We start from the raw sequence: 22,358 nt of genomic DNA, 5'->3' as shown, positions 1-22,358 counted from the left end.
AGGAAGGAAGGAAGGAAGGAAGGAAGGAAGGAAGGAAGGAAGGAAGGAAGGAAAATTTCTGCCTTCTGGAATCCTGAGATGAATATTGGTTTAGAAGAGACAACTGTTCGACTGTCCGGTGTCTGCGCTGGCTGCCTGCACTGCCTCTTCTGTGGGCTGCCCTCCCTCCGGCAAGGTCCACCGGCGGCCGGGGGGGGGGGACAGGGTTACTTCCCTTTCCCTTTGGCCTCTCAGCAGGGCGCCCCATCCCTCACATAAACACAGACCCACTCTCACCAGTTTCCAAGACTCCTCTCACCAGCTCGGCCTTGGCCTTCTCTTTTCATATATATTCTCTCTCCCTAGGTGATCTCATCTGGTGGCTTTAAATACCATCTATATGCTGGTGACTCACAAATGTATATTTCTGGCCCAGACCTCTCCCCCGAGCTCCAGACTCCTATACCCAACTTCCTGCTTGATGCCTCCACGTCCAAAATCATCTGAAGCTCTCTCAGGTCTCCTGCCCCCAGGCTGTTTGCTCCTCTCTCCCTTCCGGCGCTTTCTCGAGTTTTCTGGGTGTTCCACTGGGAAGGCGAGGATCATCTCAGACCATTCTGCTTACCTGCCAAGCCCCGAGTGAACAGCTGCTGGTGCCATTTTCCGACAGCAAGCTCCAGTCTGTCTAGGTGGTGGCTCGAAGCCGAGATCCAGGCACAGGTGAGGCTGAGAGTCAGGAATCCAGATCAGCCTGGGAGGGACACTGAGAGCCTGTCTCAGAGAGGAGGGGGAAGAGAGCAGAGCAAAGACAAAGGGAGAGGAGGGGAAAGAGGAGGAGAGCAAGCCAAGGCAGAACTCTCAGCTTTTCATTTCCTCCCTCCCTCTCTCAGGCTTCCCTCGTGTTCAAGCCAAGGCCTTTCAACTGATCTCTTGATAGCCACAGGCCTGGTCTGATTAAACCGCACCGTTTCCCACCTCCTAAATCCTAGCCTCAACCATTAGCAAGAACCAGTCAGACCCCCAGTGTCCTTACGTAAAAGCCTGTACAAGGGCTTCAGGCCAGCCCAACCGCCGGCTCATCTCCCATTTCCTCCAAGCTTTTTAGCCATGCTGGCCTCAGACCACTATAGTCTAGGTGCTCATCAAGCGGTAGATTTGCTTTTCTGAGCTAGGGTTATGTGGCGTAGTCCAGGCTGTCTTCAGCTGTGGGATCTTGCCTTCGCTTCCCAAGCGCTGGGCTCACAGGCATGCTTACCCAAGGTCCCCATTGCTTCCCAGGAGCTCCCAGGCTGTACCTCAGCCACTAAAGCTCCATTCTAGAGGCAGTTAAGGCCTCATCTTGGAAATGCCGGCTGACACATCTCCTGTAGGAAGGGAGTCCCGAGGTACCCCGGCTCTGGGCCATCCTTCTCCCATCTCACTTGCCGGCATCATCTGTGTGTCTGTCTATCTCCCCAGAAGGCTGTGAGGCTGGAGGCCTAGAGGGTATTTAAGAAATGATGGGGTAATGGGGCGTAGGTACGGCCGATGCAGAGCCTCTCCCACTGTGAACCGGGAAGGCTTGTCACTGTCTGCCATGGCCCTGGGCTCCCACCTTTGGAGGAAGTTTTGCAAAGCATGTTGGGATGAGTCTAAGTTGTCCACTATGAGAAGATAGCAGTGGAGGACTCACTGATCGCCCTGTTCCTTTCATGCCAGCCCCTGGATCCAGGCCAACAGCGCCCTTGCCCTGTGGTGCGGGCTGGTCTGGAAGGCACTACAGAGAGCCTGGAAGTCCCAGACATACTTTCTGCTCGCCTCCCTCAAGTACTGGGGTCGCAGGCATGTGCCAGCGGGCCTGGCTTCTTCCTTCCTTCCCCCGAAGAGCTATGAAGGACACATGCTTCGTCAACAGTAGAATCTGCTCTCCAACACACCAGAGGACAACTTGTCGGATCCTCTCCTTCCTTCCTTCTATCACGTGGGCTCCTGGAAGCAAACACAGGCTCGTGTGGCAAGTGCCATTACCCTCTGAGTCACAGGGTCCCCCCACGCCCTCCAATGTGCATGTTTCCAATGTGTTCTTTGACGACAGGCGCAAGGCGAGGTTTAGAAGCATTAAGAGGGCACACACCTTTAATCCCAGTGCCTGGAGGCAAAAGCAGGCAGATCTCTGAGACCAGCCGGGGCTACACAGTTGTCTTTAAGAGAAAAAAAAAAACAAAAAAAAAACAAAAACAAAAACAAAAAACAAAACATCCAGAAAGTTGTGTGTTGGTGGCTAAGTCTTTCTTATGCTTGCCTTCCCCACTCCACGGAAACCTCATTCTTTAGTGGTCACCATAGTTACCATTTCCTTGTGCAGTCTTCTGGAAATAATACAAGCACAAATAAGCGTGTGTATAGGTCTTCCCCTCACTTAAACGGGAGCATTCCACACGTGCTGCTCTGCTTTCTGCATATCGGTTTAAGTGCAAGTGAGACTGTGAGACACAACTCCCCCCTCTGCATATATATGTCTCCTTTTTCAGGGCTGCATACTATTTTGATATTGGAACTTATGTCACAGCTGATTTAACCAGTCTCCTATGCACGGACATTTCATTTGTTTCCTTTTTAGAAGTTGTAGGTAGTCAGATGATGGAGGCACACGCCTTTGATCTCAGCCCTCGGGAGGGAGGCATAGGCAGGTGAGTCTGAGTTCAAGGCCACCCTGGTCTACAGAACAGAGTGAGTTCCAGGCCAGTCAGGGTTACACAGAGAAACCCTGTCTCAAAAAAACCAAAACCAGGGCTGGAGAGATGGCTCAGAAGTTAAGAGCAGTAACCATCCTTCTAGAGGTCCTGAGTTCAAATCCCAGCAACCACACGGTGGTAAACTCTGGTGTCCTCTTCTGGAGTTCAGGCATTTACGCAGGCAGAACACTGTATATATAAATCTTTAAGTTGACTAATTAATTAAAAAAACCCCAAACCAACCAACCAAACGAAAAGCTGTAGGTAAGAATCTTGAACTTCCATTCTTTAGCCTGTTGCCTGGGATATCCGTAGGATGAAGTCAGAGAGCCGGAATGTCAGGGTCAAAGAGCACGTGTGTGCGGTATCGCCATGCAGTGTCAGGCCGGCTGCTGCGGAAGTGTCACTAACTTGTTTAACTGACACTTTAGGTTTGTCCACTCGGTAGGTGATGGGTGTTGTGTACATAGTCTGAGTTCACCTTACTCTCACTTTAAAGAAAGTTTGAAAACACCATCAGGTAAAATTTACACGTTAACATTTACGGCGGTGCCTTTTCTCCTTGGTGCTGGAGCTCAAACCCAGTACACGCCAAGCACACACGGTACCAGGGCCCCCAGCCCTTGACCATCCTCAAGTGTACAGGTGCTCAGTGGTTGGGCAGCAGGATTTCTCTGTGGAGTGTCAGTAGGGGGCACGGGGGACTCAGAGATGAACCAGCCCGTTCTCTGTGGGCCAGCTGATAGGAGACTCACGTCAACAGGCAGGCAAGGCTGTCATCAGGGCCGAGTCTGGCGGTTCCTCCGGCTAAAGGATAAGAGGAGGGCGGTTGTGGTGGGTGCTAGGAACGGGTGACATGGAATGACCCGGAAAGGGCAGCTCTCCGGAGCAGGGGACCTGTACCTGAGCAAAGGCCCCGAGGCCTGGAGGTGGAAAGGTGAGCTCTGAAATGAAGGCTAAGTGTTACCTGCCTGGGCAGGGGGTCCCCAGCTTGAAGGGCCTCTCTCTAAGGGTTTGGTCTTTCCAGGAGGTAAATTTAGGACACAAGATCAAAGGTTAGGGTTGAAGCTCCCGGTGGGTGGCACGTAATCCCACTGAGGCAGGAGGTCCAGGAGTTCAAGGCCAAGCCGTCTAGAATCGTTAAGGTATTAAAAAACAAGACAGAAGGGTAGTGGTGGCCTGAGGAGGGAGGCCCTGTGGAGCAAGGCTCTCCGGGACTGCAGAGTCAAGCCCTGAGGTCCTCCCTCTGCGCCTGAGGGACAGATCTGGAGGGCTGCGGGAGGTGTGGGTCTGGAAAAGAGACGCAGGGGCCTGGGTTGGGTCACAAGAAGGAAGGAGAGGTGGGGAAAGCCAGTGTCCTGAATTAGGTTCAGCGCAGCTGGTAGGTCCCTAGGTCATTGCGGATCTCTAAGCCACACCCACGGACACACCGAGGGGTAGGACGGCTGCCCTTTTCCCTTCCCCCTCCGGTGCTTTCTGGGATGGGGGTGTATGCGCGCGCGAGAACCAGCGTCGCTATGGCAACCAGGCCGGGGTGGTCGGGCCCTGGAGCCCTGGGGAGCCAGCGATGGCAAGAGGCGGGGCGGCGGGAGGTGCCAGGGCTGCGCGGCGGGGCGGGGGCCTGGGTCTCCCGGGAGGAGCTGGGGAACACCGGGCGCCTCTCGCGGAGGTGCACGGCAAGTTCTCGGGTGAGTGTGCGCGCGTGTGAGCCGGGGCCCCCAGCCGCACGGGCGGGCGTGAGCGCGAGCACACGTGTCGAGTGTGCACTTGCGTGCGCTCCGGGGCCCGGGCTTGGCCCTCTGCGCCCCGCGCCCCTCCCGGCCGCCCGCAGCGGCTCCCGCCGCGCTCGGTCCTCGCCCGCCGCGCCGCAGTCGCCACCACCGCCGCCGCCCAGCCCGCCGGCCGCCCGTGCCGGGCACCTGTTGGAGGCCCAGGGACAGGTGCGGGGGCTGGACCGGGCAGGGGACAGGGGCGGGTGCGGGTGAGAGGCGGAGAAAACCGAGCCGGGGGTGGGGTCCCCGCCTTGGGAGAGCGGATGGCCCTGGCTGAGGACGAGGCGGGCAGGCAGGCAGAAGCCTGGGCTGAGTGAAGAGACGCTTGGAGGGGTGGGTGACAGCCTGGCCAGCCCCGCGCCTGGTGCAGAAGATGGCCAGAGCCCCAGAGCAGCAGAGGAGTGGAGCGGTGGGGTCCCTGGAGGATTTGAGGGGATGGGGACGGAGGGGGAACCCCGGATGAGGGGATAGCCCCGGAAAGGTGACGGAGGGACAAGGTGCAGGGAGTGGGCAGGGTTCAGGGGGAGTCACGACCCGTCTGCCAGGACTGATCTGGCGGCGCAGCCAGCCCCTGTGAAAGCCAGGCCTCCTGCTTGCCCCACCAGCTAGATCATCCTCTCCCTGACACCCAGGAAGGGAGGCAGCGAGGCTCCTGCAGACCCCAGCCAGCCTCTCCAGCGCTGCGCCGGTCTCCCAGCCAGAGGTGCTGCATGAGGGGCCGCAGGGGCGATCGCATGGCCATCAACATCCAGGAGCACATGGCCATCAACGTGTGCCCCGGCCCCATCAGGCCCATCCGCCAGATCTCCGACTACTTCCCTCGCAGGGGGCCGGGACCGGAGGGCGGCGGCGGCGGCGGCAGGGGCTGCGGGGAAGCCCCGGCTCATCTGGCCCCTCTGGCCCTGGCCCCCCCTGCGGCTCTCCTTGGGGCCACCACACCCGACGATGGAGCTGAGGTAGACAGCTACGACTCGGATGATACCAGTGAGTCTGGGGGCTCGGCGAGCGTGTGGGAGGGGCGCGGCCCCCTGAGAGTGCGTGCGCCGAGGGTGGGGAGGAGGGAGGGCAGTCCCGCCGCCACAGCTGCAGTCTGGGTGCAGATTACAGCTTCAGCAAGGCTCAATATTCAATATTTCTGCTGAGACACTCCACCACCCACACAGTCAGTTGCGGCCGAGCCAGGGACCTAGACGCAGGCATGGCACTTGGTTGTTCAGCCTCTTGCAACACACACACACACACACACACACACACACACACACACACACACACACACACACACACACACACGCTGGCAGGCCAGCAGAGATGTGGGCGCATACATTTAGCCACTAGGTCTCACACGCTTGACTCAGACCGAAGGCTCACGCTGCCTTCTCCCTCTTCTCTCCCCTTTTCGGCAGCCGCCCTGGGCACGCTGGAATTTGACCTTCTCTACGACCAGGCCGCCTGCATGCTGCACTGTCGAATCCTCAGGGCCAAGGTGCGCATCCTTCCTTCCCAGGCCACCCGCCCCGCTCCAATCTCCCCCAACCAGAGCAGACCCTTGCTCCCCCTGCGTCTCTGGCACCGTTCACTGGGGATCTAGTCTTGCAGGAGGAGGGAGAGGGGCTTGGGAGTCTCAAGTGCCCTTTGTGCCCTGTCCTCCAGGGCCTCAAGCCCATGGACTTCAATGGCCTAGCTGACCCCTACGTAAAGCTGCACCTCCTGCCAGGAGCCTGCAAGGTATGTCTCCTTCCAGGATTGGCTTGGCTCATGGGTCCCTCCGCGCCCCCACCTTAAGCCTCTGGGGCCCCAGGGTCTATGCATCAGAACCCTTTGTCCCCGTGCCCCAGGCCAATAAGCTAAAAACTAAGACTCAGAGGAACACACTGAACCCTGTGTGGAACGAGGAGCTGACGTACAGCGGAATCACGGATGACGACATCACCCACAAGGTGCTCAGGTGAGGGCTTTTCCTCCAGCCCAGCACCTCTGGGATGGCTGTCATGGTAACCTTCGGTTGGCCCGTCTCCTCTGTCCCGCTTAAGACCCTGTCTTGCTGACAGGATAATCAGTGGCTCCTCAGCAGCAGGTTCAAATGTTCCTACTGGTTTTCCAGCAGAGGACGAGGAGGCTTGGCATCATCTGAAGGCCTTCAGTTGTGCCATACGTTCTTGGCTTCCTCTGGCAACCCTGGCCTTTCATCTGAGACTCAGCCCCAAACCTGCCTCTTCTGAAAGGTTTCTCTGCTCTCCAAGTCCCCTTCCCAGAGCCCTTGGCTTCGGTCAGACCACACACCTCAGGCTCCCTGCTCTGTTCTATACCCACCTATAATCTGAAGAGGAAAGTCTTCCTGTTAGAGAACTTGCTGTCACCCCCAGTGTGACAAGTAGCCCCGAAGGGAAATGCAGCAGCTGAGTCCAGTCAGAAGAGACCTCTTCTCTTCCTTCACTCTTGGGCAATGAGGAGCCACATCGTTTCTTAATCACGGAAGAGGAGAGTTCATCAGGGCTATGCTACAGAAAGCTGACCTTAGTGTCAGGGGTGGGAGAGACAAAGGCTGAAGCAGCGAAATTGGCTTCATGGTAGATGATGAAGCTTCAAGGTCACAGGTGATCAGGTCTGCCCAGGCTAACCTTGAATTCAGGTCCTTCTGCCTCAGCCTTCCAAGTGCTAGGATCACAGTGTGTCTCCATACCCAGTTACTAGGGAGGAAATTTTTCTTTTTCCTTTAACCCCCATAACAGCTTAGGGGGTCTTGGGTGACTTGCTCAAGGTCAAGCAGGCAGTAAGCAGGGCTGGGATTCCAACACACCTTCACCATAAACACTCACCTTTCCGCCCTGTACTGCTGCATCTGGCCCGGGCTGCCTCCCTGCTCAAGCAGGAAAGAGCAGGGCACCCAAGTCAATCAGGAGTCCTTGGCCGGTTACTCCCACTGTGTCTGTGGCCACCTGTGGGGGTCAGCTGGCACTTGTCCCCAGGTGTGGAATGGAGCAGTTTCAGAACCTGTGAGGGCTTCCTGTGCAGCGAGGTAAATCCTGGTGGATACAGGCTAGCCCTGGGCAGAGGCCAGGGCAGATCCCAATGGCCCTTCTCAATCTCCCACCCATTTTACAGATGAGGTGGTGAACTTAGGGAAGAGCTAGGACTGGTCTGAGGACCTTTCTCCTTCCGGAGCGGGGCTCAAATACCCAGGGGCCCTGACCATGTAGTTCCCTGGCAGGATCTCTGTCTGTGACGAGGACAAGCTGAGCCACAATGAGTTTATTGGGGAGATCCGAGTGCCTCTCCGGAGACTCAAGCCTTCACAGAAGAAGCATTTTAACATCTGCCTCGAGCGCCAGGTCCCGGTCCGTGCAGGACTAGCAGGTATGGGGGAGGGGATCTGGAAAGGTCAGCTTGCCATAATCTTTTCTTTGCCCCTTCAGCTTCCTTCGCCCTCTTCAATGTCTGCGGCGCTGAGGGGCATTTCCTGTTACCTGAAGGAGGTGAGGCACATTCTGAGAACCTTGGGTGGGAGGTGTGGGGAGGCCGAAGACTGACCCCTGACCCATGCCTCCTTCTCCGGCAGCTAGAGCAGGCAGAGCAGGGACCTGGGCTGCTGGAAGAGCGTGGGCGCATCCTGCTGAGCCTCAGCTACAGCTCTCAGCGGCGTGGGCTGCTGGTGGGCATTGTTCGCTGTGCTCACCTGGCTGCCATGGATGTTAATGGCTACTCCGACCCTTATGTGAAGACGTGAGCCCTTGCCCAAGCCTGACCCCAGCCTAACTGCTCTGGGACTTCGCCTGTCCCTAACTAACTTCTCAGTTCCCCTTCATCCCCTAGGTACTTGAGACCAGATGCGGACAAGAAATCCAAGCATAAAACGTGTGTAAAGAAGAAGACGCTAAACCCAGAATTTAATGAGGTAAAGATGGCAGGGAGCAGAATAAAGATGGGCTGGGGACAGTGATGTGCCCGGAAGGCTTTCCAGAAAGCACAGCCTGCCTTGTCCTCAGGAGTTCTTCTATGAGATGGAACTCTCCACTCTGGCCACCAAGACCCTGGAAGTCACAGTCTGGGACTACGACATTGGCAAATCCAATGACTTCATAGGTGAGCAGAGGTGCCCACCAGGTGCCCAGGTAAGTGGGGCAGGAGGATGGGCACTGACTGGGTCCGCCTGCCTTGGCTGTTCTTCAGGTGGTGTGTCTCTGGGGCCAGGGGCCCGGGGAGAGGCGCAGAAACACTGGAGTGACTGCCTACACCAGCCGGACACAGCCCTGGAGCGCTGGCACACCTTGACCAGCGAGCTGCCTCCAGCAGCCGGGGCTTTCCCTTTGGCCTGAGCAGACAGCAGTTGCCCAGCACAGGCCCTCTGGGCCGGGTCCAGTACCCAACCTTCGCACGAGTGTGTTGCACGTTTACATGGGGTGGGATGCTCCTGCCCCACACTACCTGTCTTATTTTTGTGAGTCTCTGTGATCGTGGGTCTGTCTTCTTGTGAGGGACTGTGGAGAGCTATGTCCACATATGCAAACTTTCTCCTGCCTGACTTGCTGTTACCTGCAAATATGCAACCACCCCATGCACAGGGCTACGTGGGAGTCTCCTGCCAGTGCCCCAACCACACACACCCTGCTGCTCCTCTCCAGGCTGCCTGGCCCCCTGCCCCACAGGGAGGAGGTCGGATTAGGGGAGATAAGAGGAGGACATTTCCAAAAGAGGAAAGGACAAGAAAGAGCCAACCCTTTATTACAGAGCCTTCACTCAGAAGTCCCAGCCCTGCTCAGCTGCTCTTCTAAAGGGGTGGCCGCCCCACGGTCTTTGCCTCCCAAAGATGTGGCAGAGCCTCTTGGCCACTCATTTAAATAATGTCCCCTGGATGCCGCTGGGATGTGAGGGCAGGCCCCCTGCCACCTCCCTCGGGGACATTTGTGCATGTTTACGCCTTTTCTGATTGTGTCAGTGGCCGAAGCATGGCAACTGAGCATCAATAAACATCTCTTGAGGAAGTGGGCTGGAGTGTGCTGGCTGGCACGGGAGGACTGTGTGGGGCTGGCAGGTAGCGCTGGGCGGCTACTCTGGGATGTCGATTACCAGGTCGTCATCTCCGTCCAGGGCGTCATCCCCGCTGCCTGCATCGCTGAACATCTGCTGAGGGACGGTGCTCAGGATCGTGTGTGGGGGCATCTTGGGAGGAGGCAGGGGGGTCAGGGCTGCCCCAACACTGGCCCCAGAACCCCTGGCAGGGAAAGCCAGCGGCCCGCCCACAGGGCAGTCAGGGGGTCCGACCGCCATCTGCAGCAGGGGGAGAAACACAAGGAGGGCTCGTCAGATGCACTGGACTAGGAAGCTGCACAGTGCCCACCGAAAGCTCAAGGTGTGGGGGAGCGACCCCACCGCAGCCCCTCAGTCTCAAGCCATGAAGTGCCTGGGGTGAGGGGCAGTGATGGAAGCATGATGGGGATGGGGTGAGGGGAGTCTGACAGAGAAGCCGGGCTCTTCCCTCTCTAGCAAGGCACCTGGTTGCTCTGTGCCAGCGGTTACAGCCAGATTCAGGACTAGCTCAGAGTGCCTTCCTCCTGCCTCTGGGTACCTTGGGTGCCACCTGCCACCACTGCTCAGCTCTCCCTCCTCCTCCTGTGAGATCTGCTGTTTCATGGCAGGCATCACAGGCCACCTGAGCCAGAAGCCTAAGCAGCAGCTTTGTTCCCCAGCTTCTGTGACATTGGGGATGAGCCCCTCCTTGGGACCCCAGCAGCCACCAGCCTGGGCCAGGCCCTCCTCTCAGCTCACCTGGTCTAGGTACCAGCCTCCTAACTGGATTCCCTGCCTTCAGACTCTCCCAGATCCAGCTCCTCCTCCACACTGCAGCCAGAGTGATCACTCTAGAACACAAACCTGAGCATGTCACTCCTCTGCCTGAGGGCCTTGGCCTTGGTTGCCCTCAGGATGGGCAGTGAAGTGTGCCTAACAGGCTGGCCCTGCTCCATTTGGCAAAGTCAAGCTTTGTCCTCTGAGTTTGAGAGGACTCTGCTTGCCCCACCCTGCCAAGTCCTCACACATCCTCCCTCAAGAAAGCTCTCTGGGTGTTTGTGACAGGTCATGTGCCGTGGGCACAAACTGAACACCAACTATGGCTCGGGTGACTTCTAGCAATACTTTCTACTTTACAGGACCATCCTGGAAGAGGAAGGTGGTCCTGGAAGAGGAAGGAACTGAGGTGCAAGGATGGATGTTAAAGGAACAGGATGCTAGTGCTCACTGCACAGCACCCAAGGTGCCCATGGGCTGGGGTAGCAAGCAACACACGTGTGTGGTTTCCACCAGAGCCTCCTGGCTGTGGCCCTGTGGCCTGCTCTGCTTGTCAAGGAGCCCCACCCTTACCTCTGCTTGTGGGGTGATGTGAGGGTGCTAGTGTAGGCAAGACCTCAGGAGACATGGATGGCAGACAGGAGGGCCAGCTCTGGAAAGAACCAGGACCCTGAGGGGTCTGAATGAGAATGGCCTGCCCCCCCCCCCCCATAGGCTCTTATATTTGAATATTTGGTCCCCAGCTGGTGAAACTGTAGAAATAAGAAGTTGGCCTTGTTGGAGGAGGTGTGTCACTGGCGGTGAGCTTTGACTCTTTGAAAGCCCTCACTCTTCTCAGCTAGCTCAGATGCTCTCCCTCTCTCCCCTCTGCCCTCCACAGAGGGGGGAATCGCAGATTCTAGTCCTCTGAAACCGTAAGCCCCAAACAAACACTACAGGTGCCTTGGTCATGGTGTCATAGGAATAGAAAAGTAACCAAGACAACTCCCAAATGCACAGAGAGGCAGAAGCACACACGTGACTGCAGAGGACAGCTTCACTCTGCATCATCCCCCTGCTCCCAGGGACCTCTCCTAACCAGGACTTCCTCAACATGACCAAGAGCAGCCAGTGTGGCTCTATAAGGCTGGTAGGCCCCAGGCACTGGCTAGGCTAAGTTTCCATCCTTTAGCTTCTCATGCCCTCCATGACTCAAATAGAGTTCAGTGACATGTCCAAGGTTACAAGGTGAGTATGTGAAAGAGCTAGGATTCAAACGCAGCTAAGGCTAAAGCTCCAGAATTTTGCATCTCTCTCTGCTTACATTTGCAATGTCCTGTGTCTCCCACCTAGAAACTTCTAGGACTGCAGCCTTTTAGTGGCGGGTGTCTTCTGATCTCTAAGTCTAGGCCTTCCTCTGTCCCCTTCAGTCATGCTGCAGCTTACCTCCCAGCAGTCCTCTTTCCCTTCCCACTCCCTCCACTAGAACCATCCTTGATCTTACTGACCCTGTGCTCCAACATTAGCCCTTCCCTGATCCTCCCCATGCCCTGACCCAAAAGCAGCTGACTCTAGCCTTTCCCTGCCAACACAGTCACCACATCTAAACATGTCAAACCTCTCATCTGCCCTAGGGTGCTGTGCCTTGTTTTCTCCCACCTGTCCTGAATGCTAGAAGTGAAATCTTTCAGGAAAGGCCAATATTATTGTCCCAACTGTTCCCCCAGTGCCAGGGATCAACTTCAAGGCCTTGAAACTGCCAGGCAAGAACTACTACTGAGTCACATGCCTAGTCCCAAGAATCCATTGGAGCTGGAGGTACGGGCAGTTGTGGGCTGCTTTATATGAGCTTTCGAACTTGGGTCCCTTGGAAGAGCAGCAAGCGATCTTAACCACTCAGTTCTTTTTCTAATCCCAAGAATTCATTCATTCTTTCTTTTCTTTTTTTTCTATCTCTCTCTCTCCCTATCCCTTTTCCCTGACTCAGAGATACAGTCCTGAGGCCTGGATAGCCACAGACTCATAGAGCGTCACCTGCCGCTGCCTTCCAAGTGTTGGGATTAAAGGTGTGTACCACTACCCCACACGGAATTCACAATCTTAGCCACTAGAAACGTAACCCTGATTCTGCTGTTGTCAGATCAGCGAGGTGGTTAGCTGCTCCCTACTCAACTCTGCTTCTTCCTTCTCCATCCACATAGCCCTATAAAGCCCAGCTCACACAGGCCACTGTCTAGTTAGTATTTCCAGATGCCCTCTCAACAGGTCCAAGGCCAATTTTCATCTCTCTTCTAGAATCAGCTTCTCTCATAATCCTCACCTCAGAAAAACTGCCACTCTACTTCTTCACTGCTTAGGTAAGAGCACTGAAATCCTTCTGGGATTCCTCTCCTGCTCACAGTCAAACTGAGTCTGTTAGGAAACGCTACAGCCCTTCTCTGACATGGATCCATGGTGCACTCTGCTAGGTGTCTTGCAGTCATTTCCTTTCCACCGTTCTGACTGTTCCCAGGCCTGTCTCCATGTAGCCATGTTGCCCATGTATCTAAAATGCAAGGTGAACTAGACCCTGCCCTGCTCACATTGCCCAACTGACTCTCACTCCATTCCCATATAAGCCCTAGTCTCTAGCACCTTAAGACCCTGTGAGCTTTTCAGTCCCTCGGCACTTATTGTCTCTGATCCCCTGCCCAGCTTCTTCCCCACCCCTGCCTGCCCCCTTGTTTGTTTTGAGACACATCCTCACTGTGCAGTCTGGGTTGGCCTGGAACTCACTAGACCAGACTGGCCTTGAGCTCAGAGAAATTCACCTACCTCTGCCTTCCTAGAGCTGGGATTAAGGGTGTGAGCCACCATGCCTGGCGGCCTCCTTGTCTTTCAACAAGCATGTTCAACAGACTGAAACCCTTTTCCAGACACCTCATGGCTTGCTTCTTGTATCCAGTCAATAGCACTCTAGATTCTCCACCTTAAAAGTCCCATCCATTCTGTTCATTACCTCCACTTGGGCCAATCTATCTTATTTATCTTTTGCCAATTTTGCCAGAACAGGAGCTCTGGACAAGGGTTCAGCTCCCTGTTTGTTCTTACAGCTGCAGTACTCCAGATAGGGTCTTCAACATAGGAGGTACTCTATGAACATTTGTTAATTTTGCCTGGATTGTTCACTCTGAGTCACACTCCCCTGTTCTGAACTGTGGGAGCCCTGACCACTCTTCACACCACAATCCTGCTCCACCGTGGCACACTGTATTCATGACCTGCGTAACTATGCTTTCCTCTGGCCATGCTGCAGGTCCCGGTCATACAGCCAGACCTCAAGCACCCTAACTTGGGAGTCTTCCAAGACTGACTGTGACACTGCCAGCAATCCAGGACATCTCTGCTCTGCTCTTCAGTGTTGAGCCTTGAGCTAAGACTAAACATCTCAAAATAACCTTTCAAAATTCCTGGACATTGGGCTGGAGTATAGCCCAGTCAGCAGGGTGCTTGCCTAGAATTGGTGAAGCCCTGGGCTCAATCCTCAGCACTACACAACCAGGTGTGGTGGCATATGCCTATAATCCTAGCACTTGGAAAGCAGAGGCAGGAGAACCAGGAGTTCAAGGTCATCCTACTAGCTAATGCTACAAGAGACCCTCTCTCAAACAAAAACAAAACACCCGAAGTTTCTGTACATGCCCCCCAGGCTTAAGTCTCCTTTAGATGGATGTCCTGCCTTTGTGGCCCCTCCCTATAGTCCCCACATCAGGGTACCTTGAGTTTCCGGGGTAGGCGGGGCCGTTTCTCCAGCTTGGGCCTCAGGGGGCTGGGCTCAGGCAGCTGCAGGGCCAGGTAGTCAGAAGGGAATGGGGGGTAAGGGGGGGAAGCCAGCTGCAGGTGGGAGTAGGAAGATGGAGATGGGAAATGGAGCAGGTGAAGGGAAGAAATGTACACAGGAGAATGGAAAACAAAAGAGATGCTGATGAGTGTGGCTCCCAGGGCTCCTGAGAACAGAAGGGGAAGGGATAGTGGCAGGACTATGTCCTGGGTCTGCCCCCTAGTCCTACACAAGAGAGAAGTAGGCAGCCCTGAATCACACCCTCCAGAGGTTACCTGCTGGCCACATGTGGACACATTCTGAGTTGGTAAGCCTCCAGCTGGAAGGACCTAGCCCCTTTGCCCAACTGATGCCCACTGTATTCCCAGGCATAGTAACACACTACTTCCTAGCCTCGATCCCAACTCACCGAGCTCAGGTATGGGGAGGGGGCCCCGGAGGTCTGCAGGGGAAATCCTGTTGAAGGAGGCAAGGAGAGGCTGGAAGGAGATGGGGCACCCCCCATCGGAGGGCTTCTCTTCCTGGAAAGAGGGAAAAGGATCAGAGGCAGCTGGATGGCCCAGGTTCCCAACCCTGCCCTGGAAAATTCTGGGTCCTGCTTACCTCTTAGGGGCTGGTGTGTCAGACAACTTGGGCGTCCCCTCTGTCTCACTGTTATCTGAAGATGCAGTGGCATCTGAATCTGTGGAGGAGGGCTGGTCAGTGGGGTTCTAGAGGGTTTCCCAATCTACCTCAGAGGACCGTATCCTCAAAACTACAGAAAGCATGCGATTGTGGGGAGTCCCTTAGCTCTCAGCCCTATTTCCTACTTAGGCACCTCTATGGCCCACTTGCCAACACACACAGTGTGCAAGGCTCCTTTCCACTCTCTTGTCTTCTTAAGCACAGAAGCAGGAAGGGGAGCCTATCACCTCTCTTTCCAGATGAGTTCACTGAGCTGAGAAGGTATGTATGGAGCCCGAACTAAGGCCTGTGGTTCTCTGACCATCCTGGGCCACTCTTTCATGTGCCTCTAAGTGACCTTCGGCTTCTGCTCTATTTTTCTTATCCGGGGATCCATTAAAACACTCCTCAAAACCATTAAAACTTCCTCTGCTCCACACTCCAGCTGCTATCAGCTCCGCCACCAACATGTTAAATCACCTACCACCTCAGCACTCTGCCACTTCCTGTCCAACTCAGTGTAGTGACAGTGTCCACTTGCTTTAGCAGTGCTTTCCAGTCTGCCTTAGCAGAGTTCCAAGAACTTGACCCAAAGCCTCCTGCACTCTGGTTCACTGCTTCAGAACTCCAAGCCGGGCCTCCAAGAGCATTCTTCACATTAGCTTCCTTTCTTCCACAGTGACACCGATTTCCTAGCTCACTGTTCTTAGGGGGCTCGTCATTCACGTGGCAATTACTGCTCATGATGAATGTTACCTTCTCCTCAGATCCCTTCTTTATAATCGCTGGCAGGCTTTGAACTCGGAGGGATCTGCCTGCTATTGCCTCCCTACAGTATTTTTTACATTTATGTGTGCCATGTTCATGTGCAAGCCTGAGGGAGTGAGGGGGAGGTGTTCAGCCCCTGAAATAAAGTGAGATGGTTGTGAGCTGCCATGGAGGTGCTGGGAACTGAACCCAGGTCCTTTCCAAGAGCAGTAGGTGCTCTTAGTGCAGAGCCATCTCTTTAGTGCTTTGGTTGCAATTTAAAGTTAATTGTAAAAAAACAAACCCAACCAAACAACAAAACTTAGGTTGAAAAAAGAGCAATCCATGTTTCTGCTCCTGTTGGACACGCCAGCTTGGCATACTCTAGCGAGCTCTAGCCTGTCTTCACAGGTGAACTGCTGCTTCAATTCCTACACTTCTTAAAATGGTTTTTTCTCCTTCAAACACAATCCCGATACTAGATGCTTTTGTGTGATCTACAAGCCTGGATAACTTTACCATTCTGTTGGGTTTTTTCCTTAAACACATCTCTGTAATCCTGGCTGGCGTGGAATTCAATGTGTAGACTACGCTGGCTTCCAAAGGGCTGATTCTCCCGCCTCAGCTTCCTAACTGTTAAAAGTACAGGCACGTTCCACCATGCCTAACTGCTTTTCATTCATTCATTTTTTGAGAAAGGGTCTTACTTGGTAGCTAAAGCTAACTTGGAACTTAAGAGCTATTCTCCTGCCTCAGCTTCATGGTGCTGGGATTACAGGTATAAGGCATCATGCCCCTGGTGGCTTCTGCATTTGTAGCTTCTCATTTTTATTTATTTGAGATATTATGTAGCTGAAGTCAGCCTTGAATTTCTGGTCCTGCTGCCTCTGTCTTTCAGGAGGGCTGGGATTAAAGGCCTGTGCTACCATGTCTTGCTTTACACCCCCTTACCCCTTGTCTTTGAAACAGTCTCGTTTAGCTAGGTTGGAACTCATTTATTTAAAAAAATTACATTTACTTATTTATGCGCATATGGGCGCAGGCACGTGAAGGTCAGACTACAGCTAAAGGGAGCCATTCTCTCCTACACTGTGTGTCCTGGGGACTGAACTCAGGCAGTCAGGTTCAGCAGCAAGTGTCTCTGTTCCTCTCAAAAGGAACTGGGCAAGGGGCTGGAGAGATGGCCAGCTACTTAAGAGCACTGGCTGCTCTTCCAGAGGACCTAGGTTCAATTCCTACTATTCACCTCACTGCTCACAATCATGTATAATTCATTCTAGGGGAGATCCGATGCTCTCTTCTGGCCTCCACAGAAACTGCGTGTACACGGCACACAGACATACATGTAGGCAAAACATCCACACATAAAAATAAATATCTTAAAAAAAAAAAAAAAAGCTAAATAGGCAGGTGGGTGGGTGTGGTGGCACAAGCATGAAATCTCAGCACTGGGGAGGCTGAGGCTAGAGGATTATTAGTCTAGGACCAACCTAGACTAGAAACCAGGGTTTCAAACGAAGAACAAACCTCAACACCTCAAACAACAACAAAACATAAACAACTGTAAAGATTATGAAACTATATAAAATTCAAAATTTAATGTTCACAAATAAAGTTCTAATAAAACACAGCCATTTTGCTTATTCATATGCTGGCTATGGCTGCTTTCACATGAGCTATGCAGTTTACTTCAAAGACAGTATTTATAAACCAAACACATTTTTTGACTCTCTGCAAAGGAAACTTATCAACTCCTGATATACTATAATTACTACCATTTAAGCTGATTTTAATTTTCATCAAGCTCTTACCATCACTTAAAATTCTAGTTTGTTTCTTTTGTTTGTTTTTTTTTTCCCCCCTGAGATAGGGTGTCTCTGTGTAGCTCTGAAACTTACTCTGAAGACAAGGCTGTCCTGGAACTTACTCTGTAGACCAGGCTGGCCTTGAACTCATAGAGATCCACCTGTCTCTGCCTCTCAAGTACTGGAATTAAAGGTGTGTACCACTACCACCCAGATCTTTAAAAAATGTAAAGTGATTTTATTATGATTACTATTAGTGTGTTTGTGCAAATGACGACTTTCAGGAGTTGTTATTCTACTTTGTAGGCTCTAGGAACCAGGCTCCTCTGTTTGTTTTATAGGCTGGGTCTGCATGCCTCTGCCTCCTGAGTGGCTGCATTACAGGCATGGGGTACTAGACCTTTCTGTTCATTTTTTCCTGTATTGCACATAACAGGGATATACATGACAAGAGGTCAGAGGCTTCATTCATTTTGCCAGCCTGTACCAAGCACAATGCCTGGAACACAGTGGGTAAGTAACTACTAAGAACTGCCAGGCTTAGCCAGGCATGGAGGCACATGCCCTTAATCCCAGCACTCAGGGAGGCAGAGGCAGGCAGATCACCTTGTCTACAAAGTGAATCCAGGACAGCTAAGGCCACACAGGGAAACCCTGTCTGGAAAACAAAACAAATAAAAAAAGGATTGCCAGGCATGGTGTGTGAGCCTTTAACCCCAGCACTTGGAAGGGGGAGGCAGGTGGACTTCTGAGAGTGAGTTCTACAGAGTGAGTTCCAGGCCAGCCGGGGATAGGGGGAGAAAAGGCAGAAGGCAAACAACTAGGCTTAAGAACTATTGGAGGAGCTGCATCAGCTCCCGCACCCCAAGAGGACGGAAGCAGGGACACTTGTTTAAAGTGTTTAAAGTGCCAGTATCTCATGTCTTCCTGCAAATGTTCATGACTTCGCTCACCCGAAGACTCTTCATCCACGTTTTCATACTGCAGAAGTCGATCTAGAAGGAAACTGGAGAAGAAGTGGAAAGGAGAATGATTATTCCCATTTTAGCGATGTTCCTGGGCTCTATCTAGCTGCTCCTAAGAAGGCCTACTGCCTCCTCCTAAGAGCGCAAGCATTTGGGGTCCCATTCCGGAATGGAGCGAGGAGGATTCCCTCGGAGCAACATCGCCCCTGTGCCCACAACAAGCCTTACCTCTTGTCCCGGGAAACCTTCAGCAATTTCCTTTGCGCTTTTCTGAGCTCCTCCTGGAAGCACTCGTGTTCCTGTATGGGACAGGGCCGGTGCTGAGCCAGGGCATCCGTAAAGGGCCAGAACCCAGAGACATCTCTCCCTACCTACCCTCCTTTACCACATGGGTAAACTGAGGTCCTCTCAGCGCTAGGCCTCACACTCCACAACCTCCTCATCCCAGCACTCACGTAAATGAGAAATTTGAGCTTCCGCTTCAGATTCCTGTATTTCTTTTTGTAGTCCACTTCGCCGTCCGCTGGTCCGTTCATGACCCGCCTGGGAGTAGCGCCCCAGAGTGGAGTCCCGCTACCCGGAGCCAAGTCGGCCCGGCCTCCCACGCCTCCACTTCCGGAGACTTTGCAACGCCGTACGAGGCGGACTACAACTCCCAGCGTGCTCCGCGCGCAGGGAGCGTAATCACGGCGCCCAGTCCTCCTAGGGAAGACTTGACAGGAAACGCAGTTTCCAGCGGCTTCGCGGTGCGCTGAGGTCACGGAGGAGCCGGACCCTGGAGGGCGCAGTGATGGATTCTAAACTGATTAGAGACTTGAAAGTATGTTGGCGAGGATATCCTTTCCCTTCTGCCTTTCGAAACAACAGAGACCTAACTTGGTGACCCTGACTACAGAGCACCGTGGAGAGTTGATTACGTCTCACACTCAAGAGAGTGCCGGCGCCAAACCGGCTTCTAAAGAGAATTTTACTAAGTAATTTTTTAACAACGAGCAGAAACCTCGAGACTCCCCAACTGCTCAGGGAAAGCAAGAGCTGGCAAAGCTTGCGGCCCCGATGCTCCACGTCCGGAGCCCAACGGCTCCGCCCCTCAGGAAGCCGCCGCACTGCGCGTGCGCAAACTACTGTCAACCGCACGCCAGGCGGCCCGGAAGGAAAAAGGCGGGAGCCACCAATCCCCGGTGACGCAAAAATGGCGCTGAGAGACGAGATGAGGGAATTCACGCGCAGCTTCTTCCGAGGTTCCCCTGACCTCAGGTGCATAGCGTATTAGTCTAGTTGGGAAAGGGCAGGAGTTGGACTGGGACTCTTATCTGGACTCGTGTCTTTGTAGCACGGTTACGCATTCCATCGTGCGACAGAAATTTTTGACTCACGTGGGTCGGCATCATCTTGAACCTGAGGAGAAGCAAGCGTTGAAGCGGCTGGTGGAGGAGGAGCTGCTAAAGATGCAGGTGTGGGCGTGAGCCTGGGCCAGGAGAGACAGGGTTTGTTGCTGAGGGGTTGGGGAAGGACACAAGCTTGGTTCGGTTTGCCCTCATGCTGCACCCACAGGCGGATGCTGGTAGTACCAGGGAAGGAAAGCTAGAATTTATCAAAGTGAAGAGGTCTCCTGCTCCCAGCAGTGACCCAGAGAGTAAAAGGTTCCGCTTCAATTCAGAATCAGGTTAGTACCGTCTCCCTTGCTTATCTGTGTGTGACTCCAGCATCATTGGTTTATTAAAAAAGGCAATGTGCATGGTTAATTGTAAGGCAGTAAATGGGTGGGGTGGGGAGGTAGTGAGTCAGGACCCAGGTGGACCTATAGCTGTGGTGCTTCCTGCTGTCTGTCACACTTTAATTAGAGTAGACCTAGAAGCATCCTTTACTAAATGGAAGGGACAGGAGGAACCCATCCCAGTCCCGTCCTCGTGTTCCAGAATCCAGCTCTCCACCATCCAGTCCAGACTGCTCAGGACCCCCGACAAAGAGCAGCAAAACTAAGAAGGCATGTCCAAGGAGAGCCTTAAAGAAAGCAGTTGAAAGTACAGATGAAGAACAGCAAACAGACCTGGCTGCAAAGATGGGATCAGAAAAGAGCAGTGAAGAGGAAGGGGAGGACTCTGTCAGATCAGGTGAGGTCTGGAAGGAAGAGAACACTAAGGAAGGCGGTGTAAAAAAAGAACAAAAGAGCAGGGCTAAAAAGAAAGCCAAAAACAAGCAAGCGTCCTCAGCAAATAAGAAGCAGGCTAGGGAAGAGAGTGGAAGCAGTGAGGAAGTTGACCTGCGTAGAGCAAAGGTGGAGGGAAACACAGGTGCCAAACCCTACATGGAAAGTGAAGACAGTGAAGAGGAGATCCTAGCCAAGAAGAAAGAACGCAGGGAGCCCAGAAGTAGCAACAAAGGAGAGAGAACAGCCCAGGAGAGAATGAGCTCTAATAAGCAGAAAAGCAAGACTGTGAGGCTAACTGGAGGCTTGGGAGACAGTGAGGAAGAGAGGGAAAGGGAGGCAGTAACAAGTGGGGACAGCAGTGGGGAGGAAGAGAACTCGACAGAGAGAAAGAGCGAGGACAGGACCCAGACTGAGAGTGGGAGAAGGCAGAGTACAAGCAGTGAGGAGACTGAGAACAGCACGCAGGGGCAAGCGGCTGCCCAAGGCACCACAGAGACAGGCACAGTAGGTAGCACGAGCAGTGACAGTGATGAGGAGAGGGAAGTGAGCGACTCCCGGGCAGGAGAGGGCACCAAAGAGAGGAAGCCCCGATCTTCCAAGAGCTCCAACAAAGGCAAAGCACGAAGCTCCTCTTCCTCATCCGATGCAAGTCCAGAACCCACAGGTCAGAAGGTGAGAGGACATACCAAGTGGGTGGCCTCCACTAGGGAGAAGGCTGGCCTTTAGCTGTAAATTCCTTACTAGGCTGGCTCTCATCGCCGTGGAGAGGACCACCCAGCCGTGGCGAGACTGAAGCGTTATATCCGAGCTTGTGGTGCCCATCGAAACTACAAGAAGCTGCTGGGTTCCTGCCGTTCCCATAAGGAGCGCCTAAATGTCCTCAGGGCTGAGCTGGAAGCGCTGGGCATGAAGGGTGAGACAGGATGTGCCTGAGAGCAGCAGGAGGGCCTGGGCACCGGGGAGGAGAGGCTCAAGGCTGCTTCTACTCCAGGCAATCCTTCCTTGGAGAAGTGTCGGGCCCTAAAGGAGCAGCGGGAAGAAGCAGCTGAAGTGGCTTCCTTGGATGTTGCCAACATCATCAGCAGTTCAGGTAAGGAATTTCCTCTTCGGGAAAGGACGAGGCTGGGGTTAGATAACTAATTTCCTCTCCCTGCCTCCCAGGCCGACCACGAAGACGAAATGCCTGGAACCCCTCGGGGGAAGGAATCCCCTCAGGAGAGCTTTATCGCCGAACCCTGGATTCGGAAGAAGAGCGGCCACGCCAAGCACCTCCAGACTGGTCCCATATGCGTGGCATTATCAGCAGTGATGGTGAGAGTAGCTGAACTCCATGCCCCAAGATGGATCTTACCCTGTTATACAAGAGCCTGTACCACTGAAGCCATTTTCAAAGACAGACTGTAGGCACAGGGATCTAAGTTGCTGGCACACTACTCATGTTCTCTAAGGTGTTTTGGGGGTTTGGGGTTGTTGTTTGTTTTGTTCTTAAACACCCAATAAAGAAATGTTTGTAATTACTTCATCTGAACTTGTCCCCAACTCTCATTCCCTGTCTGTCCTTTGGGACCAAGAAATTGGGAAGTAGCACTTGCTACTAGGCAGTAGTCTCATTCTTTCTTACAGACTCCCCAGTTGTTCCAGCCTCTGACCTGTGTCATCCAGACTGTCACCAGGCTGTATTAGAGAATATGGCTCTTCCTCCCCCAGTATGACAAGTTGGTTTCTCTGATCAGACTGGCCTTAACAATGTGAAGTTTCCTGGAAGATTCCATGCCTAGCATGAGCAGGGCCCTGGGTCTCAACGCCAGCAACACACAATTTCAGGCTCAGTTCATCTTTGCCCACACTGCCAGGGACTCAGCCTCAAAGAGACAGGTAGAGTAGGCCTGACTGGCCAGAGCCTGACAAACCTGCAGAAACTCAAGTGTCCAGGCAGGCATCTAGTAAGATAGACATGGGGCTGCTGAGGAGTTTATACACC

The 22,358-nt window shown here is 53.7% G+C and overlaps 3 protein-coding genes across 8 annotated transcripts; 2 read left to right on the top strand and 1 right to left on the bottom strand.

The window, feature by feature from the left end:
* Positions 1–4,225: 4,225 nt before the first annotated feature.
* Positions 4,226–8,778, top strand: Doc2a (double C2 domain alpha). Of its 4 annotated transcripts, none has more exons than XM_055627368.1 (11): positions 4,226–4,381; positions 5,098–5,449; positions 5,869–5,948; positions 6,116–6,190; positions 6,301–6,410; positions 7,674–7,800; positions 7,879–7,938; positions 8,022–8,185; positions 8,276–8,357; positions 8,449–8,545; positions 8,633–8,778. In XM_055627368.1, exons 2-11 carry the CDS (start codon positions 5,176–5,178, stop codon positions 8,776–8,778), a joined length of 1,215 nt encoding a protein of 404 aa, XP_055483343.1. In that variant the 5' UTR covers positions 4,226–4,381; positions 5,098–5,175. The 4 variants fall into 4 exon arrangements, with proteins under 4 accessions (XP_055483343.1, XP_055483340.1, XP_055483341.1 ...); XM_055627365.1 differs by lacking the exon at positions 4,226–4,381 and adding an exon at positions 4,581–4,633; XM_055627366.1 differs by lacking the exon at positions 4,226–4,381 and adding an exon at positions 4,598–4,633 and having other exon boundaries at positions 5,071–5,449.
* A 389-nt stretch (positions 8,779–9,167) lies between these two features.
* On the bottom strand, positions 9,168–19,016 carry Ino80e (INO80 complex subunit E). Of its 3 annotated transcripts, none has more exons than XM_055627372.1 (7): positions 18,681–19,016; positions 18,454–18,524; positions 18,214–18,266; positions 14,649–14,727; positions 14,455–14,566; positions 13,982–14,098; positions 9,168–9,730 (listed from the first exon to the last, which is right to left on the bottom strand). In XM_055627372.1, the coding sequence occupies exons 1-7, from the start codon at positions 18,759–18,761 to the stop codon at positions 9,509–9,511; spliced, it is 735 nt and encodes a 244-aa protein (XP_055483347.1). In that variant the 5' UTR covers positions 18,762–19,016; the 3' UTR covers positions 9,168–9,508. The 3 variants fall into 3 exon arrangements, with proteins under 3 accessions (XP_055483347.1, XP_055483344.1, XP_055483346.1); XM_055627371.1 differs by lacking the exon at positions 9,168–9,730 and adding an exon at positions 9,745–10,320 and having other exon boundaries at positions 18,681–18,832; XM_055627369.1 differs by lacking the exon at positions 13,982–14,098 and having other exon boundaries at positions 18,681–18,832.
* Positions 18,997–21,899, top strand: Hirip3 (HIRA interacting protein 3). Its single transcript, XM_055627364.1, has 7 exons — positions 18,997–19,482; positions 19,559–19,679; positions 19,780–19,891; positions 20,145–21,049; positions 21,122–21,290; positions 21,369–21,467; positions 21,539–21,899. Exons 1-7 carry the CDS (start codon positions 19,418–19,420, stop codon positions 21,700–21,702), a joined length of 1,635 nt encoding a protein of 544 aa, XP_055483339.1. The 5' UTR covers positions 18,997–19,417; the 3' UTR covers positions 21,703–21,899.
* Positions 21,900–22,358: the final 459 nt, after the last annotated feature.

This window comes from Psammomys obesus, unplaced genomic scaffold (assembly GCF_907164565.1).
Source record: "Psammomys obesus unplaced genomic scaffold, mPsaObe1.curated_primary_1811, whole genome shotgun sequence".
NCBI classification, from domain to species: Eukaryota; Metazoa; Chordata; class Mammalia; order Rodentia; family Muridae; genus Psammomys; species Psammomys obesus.
The sequence above is the reverse complement of the archived record's forward strand: the minus strand, read 5'-3'. Positions and strand labels throughout refer to the sequence as shown.